The sequence below is a fragment of the Sapajus apella genome, unplaced genomic scaffold, assembly GCF_009761245.1.
Source record: "Sapajus apella isolate SASKATOON/1434 unplaced genomic scaffold, GSC_monkey_1.0 scaffold84, whole genome shotgun sequence".
NCBI lineage: Eukaryota > Metazoa > Chordata > Mammalia > Primates > Cebidae > Sapajus > Sapajus apella.
In genome coordinates this window covers 6,717,208-6,734,040 of record NW_022437024.1, presented here as the reverse complement: position 1 = coordinate 6,734,040, position 16,833 = coordinate 6,717,208, and the positions used below count along the sequence as shown (strand labels likewise).

Genomic DNA, 16,833 nt, shown 5'->3' with positions numbered 1-16,833 from the left:
AGTTTATGTTCTAATCCTTTAAACAAAATAAGATACTAAAACAGAATCTATCATATTAATTCTTGGGGCTTTGATAGCATGGTATGCCAATTTGAGAAACATAGCTACAGGCATGTAGATGTTTTTTCTTACAATGGTCTTTAATCTGAAGACACTAAAGTTAAAGAACATTTACATTTATCTGACATAATCAGGACATTAAGAGCTCCATATGCAGACCAGGCAAAGTGGCTGACGCCTGTAATCCCAGCACTTTGGGAGGCTGAGATGGGTGGATCACAAGGTCAAGAGATGGAGACCATCCTGGCCAACATGGTGAAACCCAGTCTCTACTAAAAATCCAAAAATTTGCTGGGCATGGTGGCATGTGACTGAAATCCCAGCTTCTGTAATCCCAACTACTCTGGAGGCTGAGGCAGGAGAAGTGCTTGAACCCTGGAGGCAGAGGTTACAGTGAGCCAAGAGATCATGCCACTGCATTCTAAAATGGCAATAGAGCGAGACTCCGTCTCAAAAATAAAAAAAAAGTTCACTATGCAGGACTTTTTTCCATATGATTTGGCACAGTTGTGTCCTGGGAAGAGCACTCATAGGAATAAACTTCGTTCTAATCTGTATTACTAGGTCTACCCATGATCTCAAGAAAGTCACTGTTGAACAATTTCAGGAGATACAACTGTTGCATCTATAAAATGTAGTTGATGACTAATGCCAATGATCTCAAGAAAGTCATTGTTGAATGACTTCAGGAGACTCAATTGTTGTATCCATAAAACATAATTGATTACTAAACCATGCTATTTTCCAGAATCGTAGTTAGGATCAAATGAGAAACTAGGAAAAGTCTTTGGAAATTAAATAGTATTATGCAAATATTATTTCAGAAAATGTACTACCAATAAGTAAAGAAATAAATGCATATGAGTTTAAGATGTATCAAACTCTACAAAGAGGGACACAAGGAAAAATGAATGTACAAATTTGTTGTTCAAAGAAAACTGACTTGTGGTACTCTCTTGAACTCCTACAAGAGAGATATTAGGTAAGGATTAGAACAAGCAGCAGCTCTAGAGTTTATTTTCTCATTTTCTTTCTTGCCCCCATCCCCTTTCTCTAGCTTTACAGTTTAGATATTGGTGTAAAGACTTTAACAAACTTAAAGGTCTTTGTTGTTTCCCAAGTAGAAGTTTCAAGTCTTCAGAATTCATGCTACAAGTTCAGCTAGTCTACGTAAATGTCATCACAGGCACCAAACTGCATACTAACAAGAATTTCAGGCTCTGTGCACTTGACTGGGAGTTGATCATTCTTTTACCTTTTTAGATAGATGCCTTATACAATTGACCAAATCTGAATGAATGGAATCAAGGAACCAGGAAGGGTTGATGGGCTAATCTTACTATGTATAAAGTGATATGCCAGTGAAATAATATTCTAGTTTTCAATTCCCACTCCCAAAGCCATCTTATTTTATTAATGATATTAAAATGAAGTTGTATGCAAAGCAAAAAAATAAATCTTAACATGCAACAGTAAGGAAAAATCAGTAGTGATAAATGGTGCTATAATTAAGTTTATAAAAATCTTTAAAATGTGAAAAATATATTTTAACATAGAAAATGATTGTAGCCTAGTTGCTTGTTAAATCACTGGTATATAGTAATTGTATGCAATGCATAGGGTCAGAAGTACCAATGGGGGTTAACAGATACACAGCGCTGTTGTGCATAAAACAGCTGTTGGGAAACAGTGCCATCTGGACTATTCATCTTGTTTCACTAATGATTTTTGGTACTCTTGGTGGGTACATTAAACTTTTCAAATGCTTTTAACCTTTAGACTGATAGTCTCCTGAAGAGTTTAAGATATCTTTTTTCAAAGCTTAATAGCTAAGGTGTATCTTGACTTGGAATTTAGGCAATTTAGGTAAATTATCAGTTTAATTTATATAATTCAAAAACAGCATTTCACCTACTGCAGAAATTTAGACCAGCAACCACGCTAACAAACATCATAATGAGTGTGACTGGGCCATGCAACTGAGGAAGTACAGGTGTTATAAGTGGTTAAATCTGCAGTTAAAAATAGTTTATAAAGTTAATTTAGTTCAGGTTTCTTATTATAATTAAAAATAATGGGAAACTTTCACAATGAAAGGAGAAATTCTACTTGTTTTAATTTACATTTCTCTTTGAATTTGCTTTCTTATTTAGGAAAAGCTGGACTTCTTGATTGTTATTTTCTCTTGGTTCTATGTCCCCATCTCCCCTTGGTAGTGTTTATTTCTGTAGGTATCAATTGTTAAGCTAAGACAATGGAAAAAATTGGCTCTTATTTGTAGAATTAAAACCACAATTTGCAAAGTAGTAAAAAAAATTAAGAAAATTTAATGATAAAAGAACCCAAGGATTTGCATCTCTGTCCCATGTGCTGTTTCTTAATTATTAAGAGAAACAGCTGTAAGATCATTGAACTATGTTTTGAGACATTTGAGCATAAAGAGTCTTGTCTCACACCCTAGCCATGAGAAATAAATGAGGACTGAGGGGAACAAAGAATTTTTGGAATTGAGTCTGCACACCCTCAGTGGTGCAGGCACTCTGTCTCCTGTGTCTATGATGTGGAGGCCAGGTGCACTCTCTGGATGCCATCCACATTTCCAACAGCTTCAGCGTTGTACTTGTTGGACTGTCACTGTGCCTGGTCTGCCTAATGGCCCCTCCTCAGACTTCTCTCAAAGCTCAAAGTTCACAGAAGAAACTCTAGGCTATTTTTCTGTGAAGGAGTGCCTATGATAGGAATAAGGGTGGGCAACGGAATCCAATGTGGCTTCGCATGAAGGAACTCATCCAATAAGGAAAAAGACAGCTAGTTAAGTCAAAGGGTTTGCGTCTCTCTGAAATTTACACTGGGACAATCAGGCAATGGGCAGGGAAAAGTAGAATATGCTAAACAGAGGTAAACAGAGTAGAAGGCCTGTGTGTTTCCACTAGGAACTAGCCAGGCCCTACTGGTTTCTGGGATTTGTTAGCTTACAGTTTGACTACATGTATAGCCTTTGATCTCAGGCTACCAGACAGAATTCTTTTGCTGTCAAAATAGCTAATTAATGCAAACAGTTTGTCTTTCTGTTTTGGTTTGGTTTTTGTATTTTTGATGTGGGGTTTTGTTTTGCTTCACACTGGCTTCAGCTTTAGCTGAAAAGCTGATCATATACTTACTAAATGAGAATTTATAGGGCAGGCCAAGTGGAATATCTGAGCATACATGAAAAATGTCCTCTCACGCTCTTGGAGGAGAAAATGGATGGAATGAAAAGCACTATCTGTATGTGGGAGGGGAGGTAGGCAGGGAAGTTTATGCTTAATGGTCCCAGTCTGGTCTGTGAAATAGGTTAGCTCTTTATAAGGACAGCTAACCCAAGGCTTGAGAGCGATTGAAATTTCTGAAATAACCCCTTTGGACAGCATTTTAATGGATGGCTGCCTTTGTTGCCTAGCAGTAGGCTCTGCAGAGATATTACATGAGAGTATCAATTTGCAGGGACTGAGTCATGATACTTTCTTGATTCTGTTCAATAGCACTCAGCTGTAAGGGGAGTGGAAGAGAGTGAAGGAAACAGAGAGTACTTGATGATGATGTAAAAAGCTTTTGTGGCCAGCAAACCAATTTGACTTTCCATTTTCCCTTTAAATACCATTAATTATAAAGAATTTTCAATGCCACACAGTGTGTAGCATCCTCTGAAACTGTTGGTATCAGCTCTTGACCTAGAATGGATATGTCTAGGAGTAAGGTAAAATCTTGGGTTGTTCATAAATAGAGTACATCATTTGAGAGGCAGGAAAAAGCTGTTTATTGCTTTCAAGTCTCAAATATGATCAAGAGGGGCAGCCTCTTAGTGCTAATATTGTAGTTAGGACCAGGGCGCTTAAAGTAGCTATGGATGTTATGTCTCAGATGGCTTAGTCTTTGCTTGTGATCCCAATCTGTGAGCCGGGTAGAGAAGGGAGAGAGAATTTTCTTGTCTTACTTTTGTCTGTAACACAGTAGTTGTATCACAATAAACAGTAGCATAAAACACTTTTAGCCTATCAGAACAAAGAAATAAAAAGAACAAGGAGCTTAAATATGGAAAGACTCATATGATATGTGTATAACATACTTTTATCTATTCATCTATCTATCTATGAATTAATGCCACTCACTGAAGCACCAAGACACTGATGATGGATCCATCACAAAACTTCCTTTTTTTTTTTTGGTGAATTACTTGCAATGCGGTCTGCACTTAATCTCCTTACGTTTTAAAATCCATGTGATGTCAGAGAACATAGCACAAGACAATGATATTATTTACACAAAGTAAACAAGTCTACATAATTTTTAAGTTATTTGAATCCTGAGTATCATGTTATTTGGAATTGCATTAAAATCGTTTTTAATTATTCCAGGCTACTTTTCACAAATTCACTGTATTCATTGTTTAAGGATTTCCAAAAGACGTAATACTTAAATTGTTTCAGAAATTTATAATATATAAATGATAGATCTTAGGAAACATTTCTGAATGGTAGATAGTTACAGTTACAATCAATGGAGGCTGCTGGCCCCTCTGTAAGAGATTGTTAATAGCTAAATGGGATGTGTGATAGAAAAAGATCCTCAGTGCTTGATATATGTATATTGAGCAAGAAACAGAGAGAAATTGAACAGATAGGCTATTTGCACATTAAATCATATGTAAAACTAAACGTATGTAATTGAGACTTTAAGAAAATATGACTAAGATGGGCTCCTGGAAGTTAGGGGATAGTGAGCCTCATGGGATATTTCTCTGACAAGAAAAAATAAAAGTAGGGAGAGGTGCAAGGCATTGTGGAATGGGCTGCAAAAGGAAAAGGAAGGAAGGTGACTTCCAGGGAGTCAGCAGCCAAGTTACCCTTCAGGGATCTCCCAAGGCTGCAAAGCAGATCTGGAACCAAACACCCAGGGGACTCCTGGTAGTGGCATAGAGATAATAGTTTCAGGAAGGAACTTCTTCTCTCTGCTGATGCTTGAGGTATCCCGGATAAGAGGATTAGTGCCTGACAAAGGGTGAAGAATATATCTTTGTCAAACTTCAGCCAATGCAGGCTCTGAAAAACCTTGAGAAGACTATGGTCTGAATTATGAAGTGGCACATTCCTGAGAGGCCACATATGGAAGAGTGATTTTGAGCATAGAGAATGCTTTCTGGTAAATCATTTAACTTCCCTGGGGTCTCAATTACTAGTATAAAAATGTAGATAAAGATATTAATACCTCATAGGATTGTTATGACAATTAAATACACTACTGTAAGAAAAGCACTTAGAACAGGGCTTGACACACAAGAAACACTGCATTAAGTTGTAGTTATTACTATATGCCTTTTATATACTTGATATTTGATGTTTAAATTGTATTTTCTGTTAAATAGGGCTTGTTTCACATTCAGATATTCTTAGAAGTGGGGACACTTTCCCTGCTTACTTGGAATAAATTGGTGTAACTGATCAATATATTAATTAAAGTGATATACAAGACGGTAGGTAATTCAGCAATAAATTAAGGACAGCACAAAAGATGGCATGTTCTAGAGAATTATAGAAGAAAAGATTAGTGAGTACTGGAATGATCAGAGAAGGTTTCATGGATGAGGTACTAGCTGTCCAGAATATCAAGGGATGGGTGGGATTAAAAGTTAGATCAGACTCTTCCTGTAGTCCAGAAATTTTATGATTCCACTGGAGCATTTCTAGTGAGGCTAGCAATGTGAGTGAAGCAGACAAAGCAGGAATGAATGTACATTGAAAGAATGGCCTACCCAGAAAAGGATTCATGTGAAATAATGGAGGGAGGGGGCAGGCAGTTAGATAAATCTTGACAAAGACAATCAAATTATGAAGTTTTAGGAAGTAAGAGATAGGAGATGGCACACCAAGGAAAATTATCGAACTAAGAAATAATGTGTCGTAGGTTACATAATTTGATGCCTTTTAAGGTTTCAATGGAGAACAAGTTCTTTATCCCAAAGTAGTAGAAAGAAGTTTAATTAACAGGACATAACATTGGTAAGTGGGAAGACTGGCCTGGCAGAGGTATGCAGGCAGGATCACAGGGTCCGGCTCACTGCCATGAGGTTCTGGCTTCAGATCTACTTCCCACATTAGTTCATGTCCTCTTGAATGGGAAGGGGAGATGAGTCACCATAGGCAAGGCCACTCATATCCAAGATCATGCTCTTTACAGATCTGAGTGTGTCCCGTGAAGTAGAGGGATAGGAAGAGATGGAATTCTGGCAGATGAATAAAGCCTATTTACATTTTTCTTTTGGCCAGGGCCCGAAAGAATTTTGTTCATCCTAATAAATATATGGCTTTTCCTTTTTCAGGAGGAACGAATAGTAAGCTACAGCACTATAATTGTTCTGCCCAAACAGTGACATATCTCGAACACGTCCTGCAGCCCAACTTTGCGTTCTCTACCTTTCCTAGCTCTCTTCATGCTCCTTCTCTGCCTTCCTATCCAGTCCCACTGACATGTCAACCATTGTATCTGCCATGCTGCAGCCATTTTAAAGAAAAAAGTACCACTCAGATCTTCTCCTAAAGGGATACCCTGATGGGGGCTATTTTTGGTACTATGCAAACCCAGTTGCATGGGATGGAGTTTTGTACTCGGATTAAACAGCCAGAGGGAAAGGAGTAAGTTCCTGCTGATGTGGTACCTAGAGCTGCCTTCAATTCTGAAGGACCTTTCAGGCTCGGTGACAGCTGCCCTTCTGCTCTTTCTCAGGCTTTCCCTGCGTTTTCTCATGCAAGACACCCATCCCCATTAGTTGAGATTACTATAGAGTTCCTGATCCTTGAAGTAAAGGATCTAAAATACCTTCCCAAGTCTTTAAGTTAGTGTCATTGGCCACAGTCAAACATCAATTACTTGTGATTTGTGAGTAGATGTAAACAAATGCTTCTTTCATAGGTCACTGTACTATTAAAGGGCATTTTTTAAGACTAAGACAAACTTGCTGGACTCCCCTAAGAAATCTCTAACAAACTAGATAGCAGGAAGGTAGTTTTTAATTTATTTTTAATTATTATTATTATTATTATTATTTTTTTGCAGCAGTTCTTCTTGGAGTTCCGTAACCACATCATATAATTTCCAATATTGAATAATGGAAAAACCCAAGAGTAGAGGGACCAGAAGACCTGGGCCCTAGTTCTAGCACTGTTTCTTGCTACTTCTGCTAGTCATGGGCAAGACAATAATCTGGATCTCAGTTTTCTCATTTGAATGTCTACTATCAGAATAAATAAACTGTATATTTATATAATATTATATAATATAATAAACCAGCTTTACTATTTTGTGATTCTGTCACATTGCTTCTTTTCAACAAGGGCAGCCTACCCATTGAAGTTCATGAAACAGAAATCCCTCAGCCAAGTGAAATCCCTTAAGTGTGTAAGACATCCCCGTGAAGCCACACTGCCACCATTGGAATGGGAAGCAATTTTTTGCTGTATATTCTGGAAGGGGGAGGGAAAAAGTAAAACTTGGAAGAGGTTTTATTATAATCATCATTTTCTTTAAAGCATACATTTCACTTAAAATAATATAATCTCTGTTTATAAATTTCCAGTGGAAAATGTGAGAACAATTAAGAGTTAGACTGAAGATCATAATTAAGAGGTTACAAGAAAGAAAGAATGTAGTTTTTCTCTGTTTGTAGGAAAATAATTACTACTAACATTTATTGAGCACATAAAATTTGCCAGGAACTATATATCCATTTAAAAAGAAAAATTCAAAAGGATCTTATAAAATGCACTGCCCTCTTGATCATGATTTGAGGTCTAATTGACATTCATCATATTCTGCCTAGACTCTTACCTTGATATACCCTATTGTTTTGCTAGGCTTATTTAACAAAAATATAGATTAAAAGTAGAAGAGAGTCACAGGTCTTTGACCAAATATCCCAATATTTGTATTGTCTTATAGATGAAAGTAGTGAGTACATATCTCATCATAAATCTCTTTTTCCAAATTGTTTTTCTGGACATAGTTCAAGTAGAACAACCAATTTATTTACGTCAGCTCTTGCTCTTTTCAATGACCTCTTACTGAGCAATCTGTTAGATGAAGAGGCTGGTTAGCAAGTAATGGTATGCTGTAGAAACTCCGACTAGGGCCTTCTGCCAGACATTCACATTGCTTCCTTTCTGCTCTTTGGAAAAGGGAACACAAGCTTGTTCTAGAAACAACAGCTTCATACCGATGACTGGTCAACCTGAAATCATCTCCAATGTGGAACGTGTGTCTGTGTACATTCATGCACGTATGCGCACGCATTCATAGCTGATCTTACTTGGTAAAATGACTTGTTGCTTCCAGGTCTGTGTCTTGCGGACGAAGATTATTATATACATATTTCAGGTCTTGGATTCCACTTAGCTCAGGCAGTCCTGCATACAGCATCTTAAGCACATCAAGAACAAACAAAGCAAAAAAGAAGACAGAATAAATGCAGATAAAATCAAGCTAACTTGATTAATTCTATCCAGAGACATCTAAACCCAAGTTTGCACAGCATGTCTTTCAGTGTATACACATGGATGCATATAAGTTCATGCTTTTTAATCTCTCCTATTAAGTAGTAGAGACAACAACAATAACATCTACAATAAAAGAACCACTGTGATTGGCAAAATTCTTGTAGATCAATAATTCAGTTTTATTCTCATCATAAACCAGTAAAGTAAGCATGATAATATTATCCCCACGTGAGAATTTGTGGACCCACCATTTAAAATCTATGTGATTTTTGAAAAAGTTCCTTAACCTCTTTGAGTCTTCATTTTCTGATTTTTAAAATAGATCCAAAATGAGAAAGAGCTCTATGCATTACAAAATATTACACAGAAATTATAAAATAATACCCATTGTAAAGAAGAAAACCTTAATCTCCAGAAAACTGTAAGTGACATGTCTAGGTCAAATGATATGCAAACATAGAACATAAAAGTCACCTCTCTGGTTCTTAATCCTGTTTTCTTTTATGACTCCCTGACTCTCACTATAAGAATACAATATTTCCCACATAAATGGTGAATGTATTTACTAAGGCAATAAATAATTAAGGATAAATTGTATAAGGTATTTTTCTGCTAATTTTCAGGAAGATATTTTTGTTTATATTACAGTTTAGACTGAAGGAATTATGATCTCTCTAGTTGTAGACAATTTTTTTGAGAAAATAATAGAAAGTTCTATTATTTGTAGACAATTTTTTTGAGAAAATAATAGAACTTTCTAAACTAAATTTGAACTTTGTAAAAAAAGAACACTGTTATCAATACCTCTATGATTAATATGATAAATTATTTACTGCTCTGGAATAAAGGCCCTCTTATAATAAGAAGTTAAGAATAATATCTTTAAGACAAAGGGTAAAATGAGGATATAGGTTTGGAAGATGGGTGAAATTGTGATTAACTTGATAAAGTTCAAATGAGAAAAAGAATGGTTTAAAAACTATTCTTGTTTTCCACCATCCCCACCCAGGCTGAGGAAGCAGCATATATAGGAAAGCGACATGTACAAAGGAAAGCAAGATGTCTTAATGTGGCTGCAGAAGGAAATCCAGACTGGCCTTCTGGAACTCAGTATTATGTGGGTGAGCAGCAAGAGATGGGGATGAAAAGGCAAGTAGGGGAGGGGGAGGGAAAGCTTTTTTTTTAAAAAAAAAAAAAAAAGAAAAGGCAAGTACGATAAGACATTCTGGCAACATTAAGGATTTTGTACTCTACCCTAAAGTACAAAAAAAAAACAACAACAACAAAAAAAAAAAAACAGAGAGAGAGAAAGCTCTTTAAGTGTTTTAACATGAGAGTAAGAGATTTGTTTTTTGAAAGCTCATTGTGGTTACATATGGAAAATGTACTAAAATGAGGCCCAATAAGAGGCTAGATTAGGAGACTGGTTAGGAATGAAGATCAGTCATTGGATTTTAAATAAATGTAGAAAGTAGAAATTGAGAAAACTGGGAGATAGATTGGACATATTGAGAGGGCTGCGCGGGGCCCAGAGCACACGCTATAATACAGATTTGGCCGTCATTAGCATATAAATGATCATTGAAGCCAAGTAGATGGATGAGGGACTCCTGGAGAGTTGTCAACTGTCTCTCCTCCTGGATGATCTATTAGCATCTTAAACTCATGATATCTAAATTAGAGCAGAGTCTCTTCTCACATAAGCTTTTCCTTCTTTTTTCTGTTTCATTTAACGCTGCCACCACTGCTCAACTAACAAGAAACTCTTATCTTCTTTGATTCTCTCTTTTTCCTGGTTCCTATGATCAATCACTTAATTCTATTAAAATCACTCCTCAGCAGTCTCTTATATTCACTCTCTGTTTTCATTGATATTATCATTGCTGTAATTCAGCCCTTCATCTTCATTTGCCTAGATGTCTGGAATAACTTTTTTCTTGTTCTCCAATCCTTTCTCTTTAATTACATAACTTCTGTTATCTGCCTAAGATCCAAGCTAGATAATGGTACTTCCTCATTATAAGCATACAAACTTCTAATTCTCAAAGGTCTAGGTACTAAAGTCTAAAATCCTCATTTTGTTCTTTTATAATCACACTATAACCTATCATTCCAACCTCATCTTCTACAGAGATTTCCATCTATACCACAGACTGGGGACACTTGATTAACCTTCATTTCCTACAAGTCATGCCCATGCTTATTAAACCTCCACACATACATTTTTCTCTCAGCCAGAGTTGCTTTTTCTCTCTTTCTTTGTCTACTGAAATTCTTTTTCAAGGCTCAGCTTAAATACATCTGCCTCCTTGAATCATCACTGATCCTCTTGATGAGATTTAATGACTGCTTTCTTTGTACAATCGTATCTTGGTTCTACTTCTTTCACAGTACATACTGCTTCCTGGCTTTTATTGTGTTTTGTTCTTATGTATGTTTGTCATGTTAGATCTTAAGTTCTTTCAGAACAGGAACTGGGTTTGTATTTAATGTTGAATTGTATACACTGCCCAGCATGGTGCTTTGTAAATAGCTAGATTTTAATAAATGTCTGGAATGATGAATGCATGAATAAATGAATTAAAAAATACCTGATTCAGGCTACAGTAATCAAAAGGGCATGGTACTGGTACAAAAATAGGCACTTTGGAACAAAATAGCCCAGAAATAAGGCCACACAATTATGACCATCTGATCTTTGACTAAGCTTACAAAACCAAGCAGTGGGAAAAGAACTCTCTATTCAATAAATGGTATTGGGATAATTGGCTAGCCATATGCAGGGAAGGAAGCTGGACCCCTTCCTTACACTATGTACAAAAATCAACTCAAAATGCATTAAAGACTTAAATGTAAAACCCAAAACTATAAAAACCTAGAAGACAACCTAGGCAATACCATCTTAGACATAGGAATAGGCAAAGATTTCATGAGAAAGACACCAAAAACGATTGCAATGAGAGCAAAAATTGGCAAGTGGGATCTAATTAAACTTAAGAGCTTCTGCACAGTAAAAGAAACTATCAACAGGGTAAACATACAACCTACAGAACGAGAGAAAATATATGCAAACTATGCACCTGACAAAGGTCTAATATCCAGCATCTCTAAGAAACTTAAACAAATTTACAACTGAAAAACAAAAAACCCCATTAAAAAGTGGACAAAGGAGATGAACAGACACTTCACAAAAGAAGACATACATGTGGCCAACAAGCATATGAAAAAAAGTTCAATATCACTGATCACTAGAGAAATGCAAATCAAAACCACAATGAGATACCATCTCACACAAGTCAGAATGGCTATTACTAAAAAGCCAGAAAATAACAGATGCTGGTGAGGTTGCAGAGAAAGGGAACACTTATACACTGCTGGTTGGAGTATAAATTAGTTCAATCATAGTGAAAAGCGGTGTGGTGATTCCTCAGAGAGCTAAAAGCAGAACTACTAGACATAGCAATCTCACCGCTGGGTATATCATTCTACCATAAAGACACATGCATATGAATGTTCACTGCAGCACTATTTACAATAGCAAAGACATGGAATCAACCTAAATGTCCATCAATGACAGAGTGGATAAAGAAAATGTGGCACATATATACCATAGAATACTATGAAGCCTTACAAAAAAATGAGATCATGTCTTTCGCTGGAACATGGATGGAGTTGGAAGCTATTATCCTTAGCAAACTAATGCAGAAACAGAGCATATACTGCATGTTCTCACTTATAAGTGGGAGCTAAATGGTGAGAACTCATGAATACAAAGAAACAACAGGCACTGGGACCTACTTGAGAGGGAAGGGTGGGTGGAGGGTGAGGAGCAGAAAAGATAGCTAGTGGGGAATGGGCTTAATATCTGGGTGATGAAATAATCTATACAACAAATCCTTGTAACAAAAGTTTATGTATGTAATAAACCTTCACATGTACCCCTGAATCTAAAATAAAAGTTTAAAATAAGAGAGGAAAAAATACTTGATTCTATTAGGCAATGAAAACCTACAATTAGCAAATTCAATGCTGACTACCAAACTTAATAAAATCGACAATAGGAAGACACATTCCCGATAGCCACTAGAATCTAGATTAGCTTTTATCTTACTAGTTCTGTATTAAGAACCACTTGGGGAAGAGTGTCTGTTTTTCTGAGCATAACTATCCATCCTCTAAAGACAGGCTCCTTTTGTAGGGTCTGAATTAGATTCCAGTTTCTCTGGATACCCTGAATTCACACACCCTGCTTGGTTAGAACTCTATCAAACATTTCTCTGGAAAGTGGATCCTACATTTACTTGTTCCCTTGCCAACACCCACACACATAACAAACACATACACACACTAACTGCCAAGTACAGATTGCTTCAAAGCAGGTGAACTTGTAATAGTTCTCTCCCTACCATATCTAACTAAAGGTAACATGTGCCAAGTTTGCCCTTATTAATGTGTTCTATTCCTTGGAGAGGAGACTTTGAGTGTTGACTCTGTAAATCACGGAGTCAGGATGGCCTCTTAGCTGGGTGCACTTAGCTATGTCTCTTCTCTGACCCCTAGCCACATTGTTCAGGTGCCTCCTACTCTAGACTGCCTGGGTATTAACTTTAATTGGGTCAATAGCAAAGGGAAAGGAAGACTAGAACAGGAAGTGAACAGATCCAGGTAATGAACAGATATGTTCCTTTTTCAAGGTCAGGAACATTTCTGAAGTTTTTACTTCTGTTTTCTTCCTACTAAGTCCTAATCTATTTGAATAGTTACGCTTGGAGAAGCAGACACTCTTCCCATCACACAGAGAAACTAGGAAGATTTCTGATGGGAAATATCTGATATAATAATGGGTGTGATAAACATTTTAAAGTGGGCAAATGGTCTCTGTGTTCTCTGGGAGCCTTCCATAATGGCTGATATTGATTTTTTAATGAGAGAAAAGCTGATGAAACACAGGCTTTTATTTTCGTGAACACAGCCGGCAACACTCTTGGGTCTCCTACAGATGTTACTTTTAAGCAAGATGGGAATTTCATAGATTACTTTTTTCCCTGCCTTCCCCAGGAGTAAATAAAAAGCAATATGGATGTCTGGAAACATGGCGCTCTCTACCAAGGATGGGCTGTTAACTCTGTAGTGGACCCACCAAATGCTTGTGCCCCACGATCCCAGGGACTGACCATTTGCCCAAGATAAAATTTATGACCCATGTCAAGTATTTCTCAAGTTGTAACTGGGTCATGGTAAGTAGACTGAATTCTTTTTAAAGAATTTGACATAAAAGGGTCAGCTTGAGACAGAATTAACAAATAGGTTATATACATAAGTAGAAAATAGTATTTCATACATTTAAACTCGGTTTTATTTTATAAGAAGCTATACCAAAGAAAGTGTGGTCCTAAATCCTTCACTAAATGCTTTGATAATCTATACAGTCCCATAGGATATACAACTGAGAAGAGAGTTGAGAGGTAAATGACCAGAAACTGAGGTAATAACACACTGCTGATTTACATGTATTTATTCATTAGCTTAATTGGCCCACATTGCTTCTGATCTTTACTGCAATTTTGTGAGAACCTAAATCTAAGATTATATGTTTACTCTGAATTAGTGCCTTTCACTGCCAAATTTTCTTCCTTAGCCTAAAACAGTTGAATAATTAGAGCACAGAAATTTTTTTGGATATACTATATTCCAGAAATTTTCAACAACTCATTAATGAGAAATCAATTCAATTCTTATGATTATAATATCATATAGCTTCTTTTATATAAAATACCACTATATATACTCTTCGGTAATTGATTAATAGATCATAACTCTTATGCTGAATCCATTGTTAAGATATGTAGAAAAGTTTATTAAACAAGAGAAAAAAAGCCTACTGATAGCTTTCTGGATCTACTTTTTTTCCAAGGTGTTGTTCTTTCATATTATTTTAACATGCTCAGTTTTCATCAGCATAATTTTAATGTTACCTGAGAAAGAGTATAACTTATATTTGTGCTTTTCTGTTTGGGGTTTATTTTTGAAATATCTGAAGCAGATTAAAGCAATTTGGTGCTACTCATCATATGTATTTATTTATAGCATTATAGGCATTTAGAAATGCTGGACACCTTGATCTCTTATGTAAATAAAATTTATCTTCCTCATTAAATTGAAAATTTTAAGACTCTGGGTCTCATACGTTAATGTATCCTTTGTAGTTTCTGGCCTGTAGTAAACACTCGAGAGCTCATGAATTCATAAGCTAGAGCCTGCTAGAGTCCAAGGAGGAGTAGGCTTGATATTACCTGGATATTTATTATCTAAATGAGGTCAAAATCACAGACTTAGTCCTTGTAGGTTTGTGTGTGTGTGTGTGTGTGTGTGTGTGTGTGTGTGTGTGTGGTACAGATGCATTATAAACTATAAGTCATCTCATATTTGCAATATGGCCTAACAGAATTGAGAGACAGAATGTAGATCTACCAATAAGAATCCTTGCCTGTTACTGAAAAGCCAACTTGAAGATTTTGGAGATGGGTACAACTTTATATATCCACTTCACACAAGAAGAAACCAATATCTTGGCATATGAAGGACATGTTTATAATATTTTTAGATATACTTATCTTTCAAGGCAAAGTGAAGAGAAGTAAGGTGAATATGTTGTTTGAACATTAAAACAAGAATCCAAATCACATCTGCCTTTCAACGAAGTCAACATTTGTTCTGTACTAACTAGTGGAACTTTTCTGTGGTGATGGAAGTTTCCTATCTGTGCTGACCAATATGGTACCACTAAGCCAAACATGGCTACTGAGCAGTTGAAATGTGACCAGTGAAATTGAAGAGTGGAATATTGAATTTTGTTTAATAAATATTAATTTAAATATAAGCAAACTTGTGACTAGAGGATATTACATTAAACAGTGTTCTTATAAATTAACAAGGATCTAGTATAATAATATAAATGAACTGAAGTCTACTAAATGGCAAGTACCGTGCTTAGTGCTTTATATTAATGATCTGTTAGGGTTATGAAGTTTAAATGAATTAATACACACAAAACACTTAGCACAGTGCCTGGGCCATGCAAACAATTCACTATTAGGTGATTTATTCATTAACTCTACAAGGTAGATGTTATCTTCATTTAATAGATAAGGAAACAGTCTTTGGGGGTTAAGTAACATGTCCTGAAGAATGTAGCCAGTAAAATGCCAAACTGGGATTGAAACCCAGAAAGGTCTGCCTACCAAGTTTGTGCCCTTAACATCTAGCAGAATTATTGTTATCTGGAAGCTCTGAATTAGTTATTTTTCATAGATTCCAAATCCCATGCTGATGGACCAAATGTATGTTTCCCATGTATAGTTTGCTGTAATCACTAATGTGTATGTATGTGCCTAGAGGAATCACTATATCCCTCTCCTAGAAGATATTTCTATCAGATTTTTCTTCCTTCATGGTGTATATCTGGTCTCCATCTCTTTAAATTGGGCAATGGAATAAAACCTTAAATTTTCCCCTGTTGGTCATAAGAGAGTGTGTAGGACCATGACTCAGTACACCTAATGCATACCACTAAAAGTTGAGTTGCTAGCAACTCATTTTCCACTTTTGACCCTCAGTTTCTAAATATGGGAAATAGGCAAGTGATCAAAGGTAGAGTTTGGAATGGAGAGCCAGGGAAAATTCTTGCCTGGTCTACATTTAGATTGTCTACATTATTATAAGGCATTTTTGAAAGATCCTAATGCCCAATACGACTGAAGGCATTATTTTTAAAATTACTGTCCTTGAACATTAGTCAAAATATAGTGGGATAACCCCTAAATGCATCCAGATTGTTATGAATAGGAATGTTTGAGACAATAACTCTGAACTAACATATTAAATTATTAAGAAATATGTTTGTAAGCTGTACAATGGTACTCTTAGTTTGCTTATTCATTTCTGTTTTGAATAGCTCCTTGGGGAACTCCAACCCATTAGCAAAATTAGAATACTAAAGCAGAGACATAAGTGAAGCTTATGATTATTTTTTTTTCCCAGTGGACTTACCATTTCTAGCAGGTTCAAGAGCAGTTGGCTGTGCTTTCTGATAATATTATAAGCACGACAGCAAAGTTCCACAAAATCTTGAAAATGCTGTGGGTTTTTCCCACCCTCTGTAATAAAGTATTCCATCTCTGAAGTAAAAATAAAAGGAGCTCGGTCCCTATAAACCAAAAACAGTAGCAGTCATTTGAAGGAAGAGAAA

At 36.2% G+C, this 16,833-nt stretch overlaps 1 protein-coding gene across 1 annotated transcript in view; it reads right to left on the bottom strand.

The window, feature by feature from the left end:
• Window positions 1–16,833, bottom strand: part of PIK3C2G (phosphatidylinositol-4-phosphate 3-kinase catalytic subunit type 2 gamma) — a 397,969-nt gene that overhangs the window by 89,794 nt on the left and 291,342 nt on the right. Inside the window, exons 25-26 of the mRNA XM_032253772.1 lie at window positions 16,635–16,791; window positions 8,399–8,508 (exon numbers count right to left, since the gene is read on the bottom strand). Of these exons, the coding sequence (XP_032109663.1) occupies window positions 8,399–8,508; window positions 16,635–16,791 (267 nt within the window). The remainder of the gene's footprint in view (window positions 1–8,398; window positions 8,509–16,634; window positions 16,792–16,833) is intronic.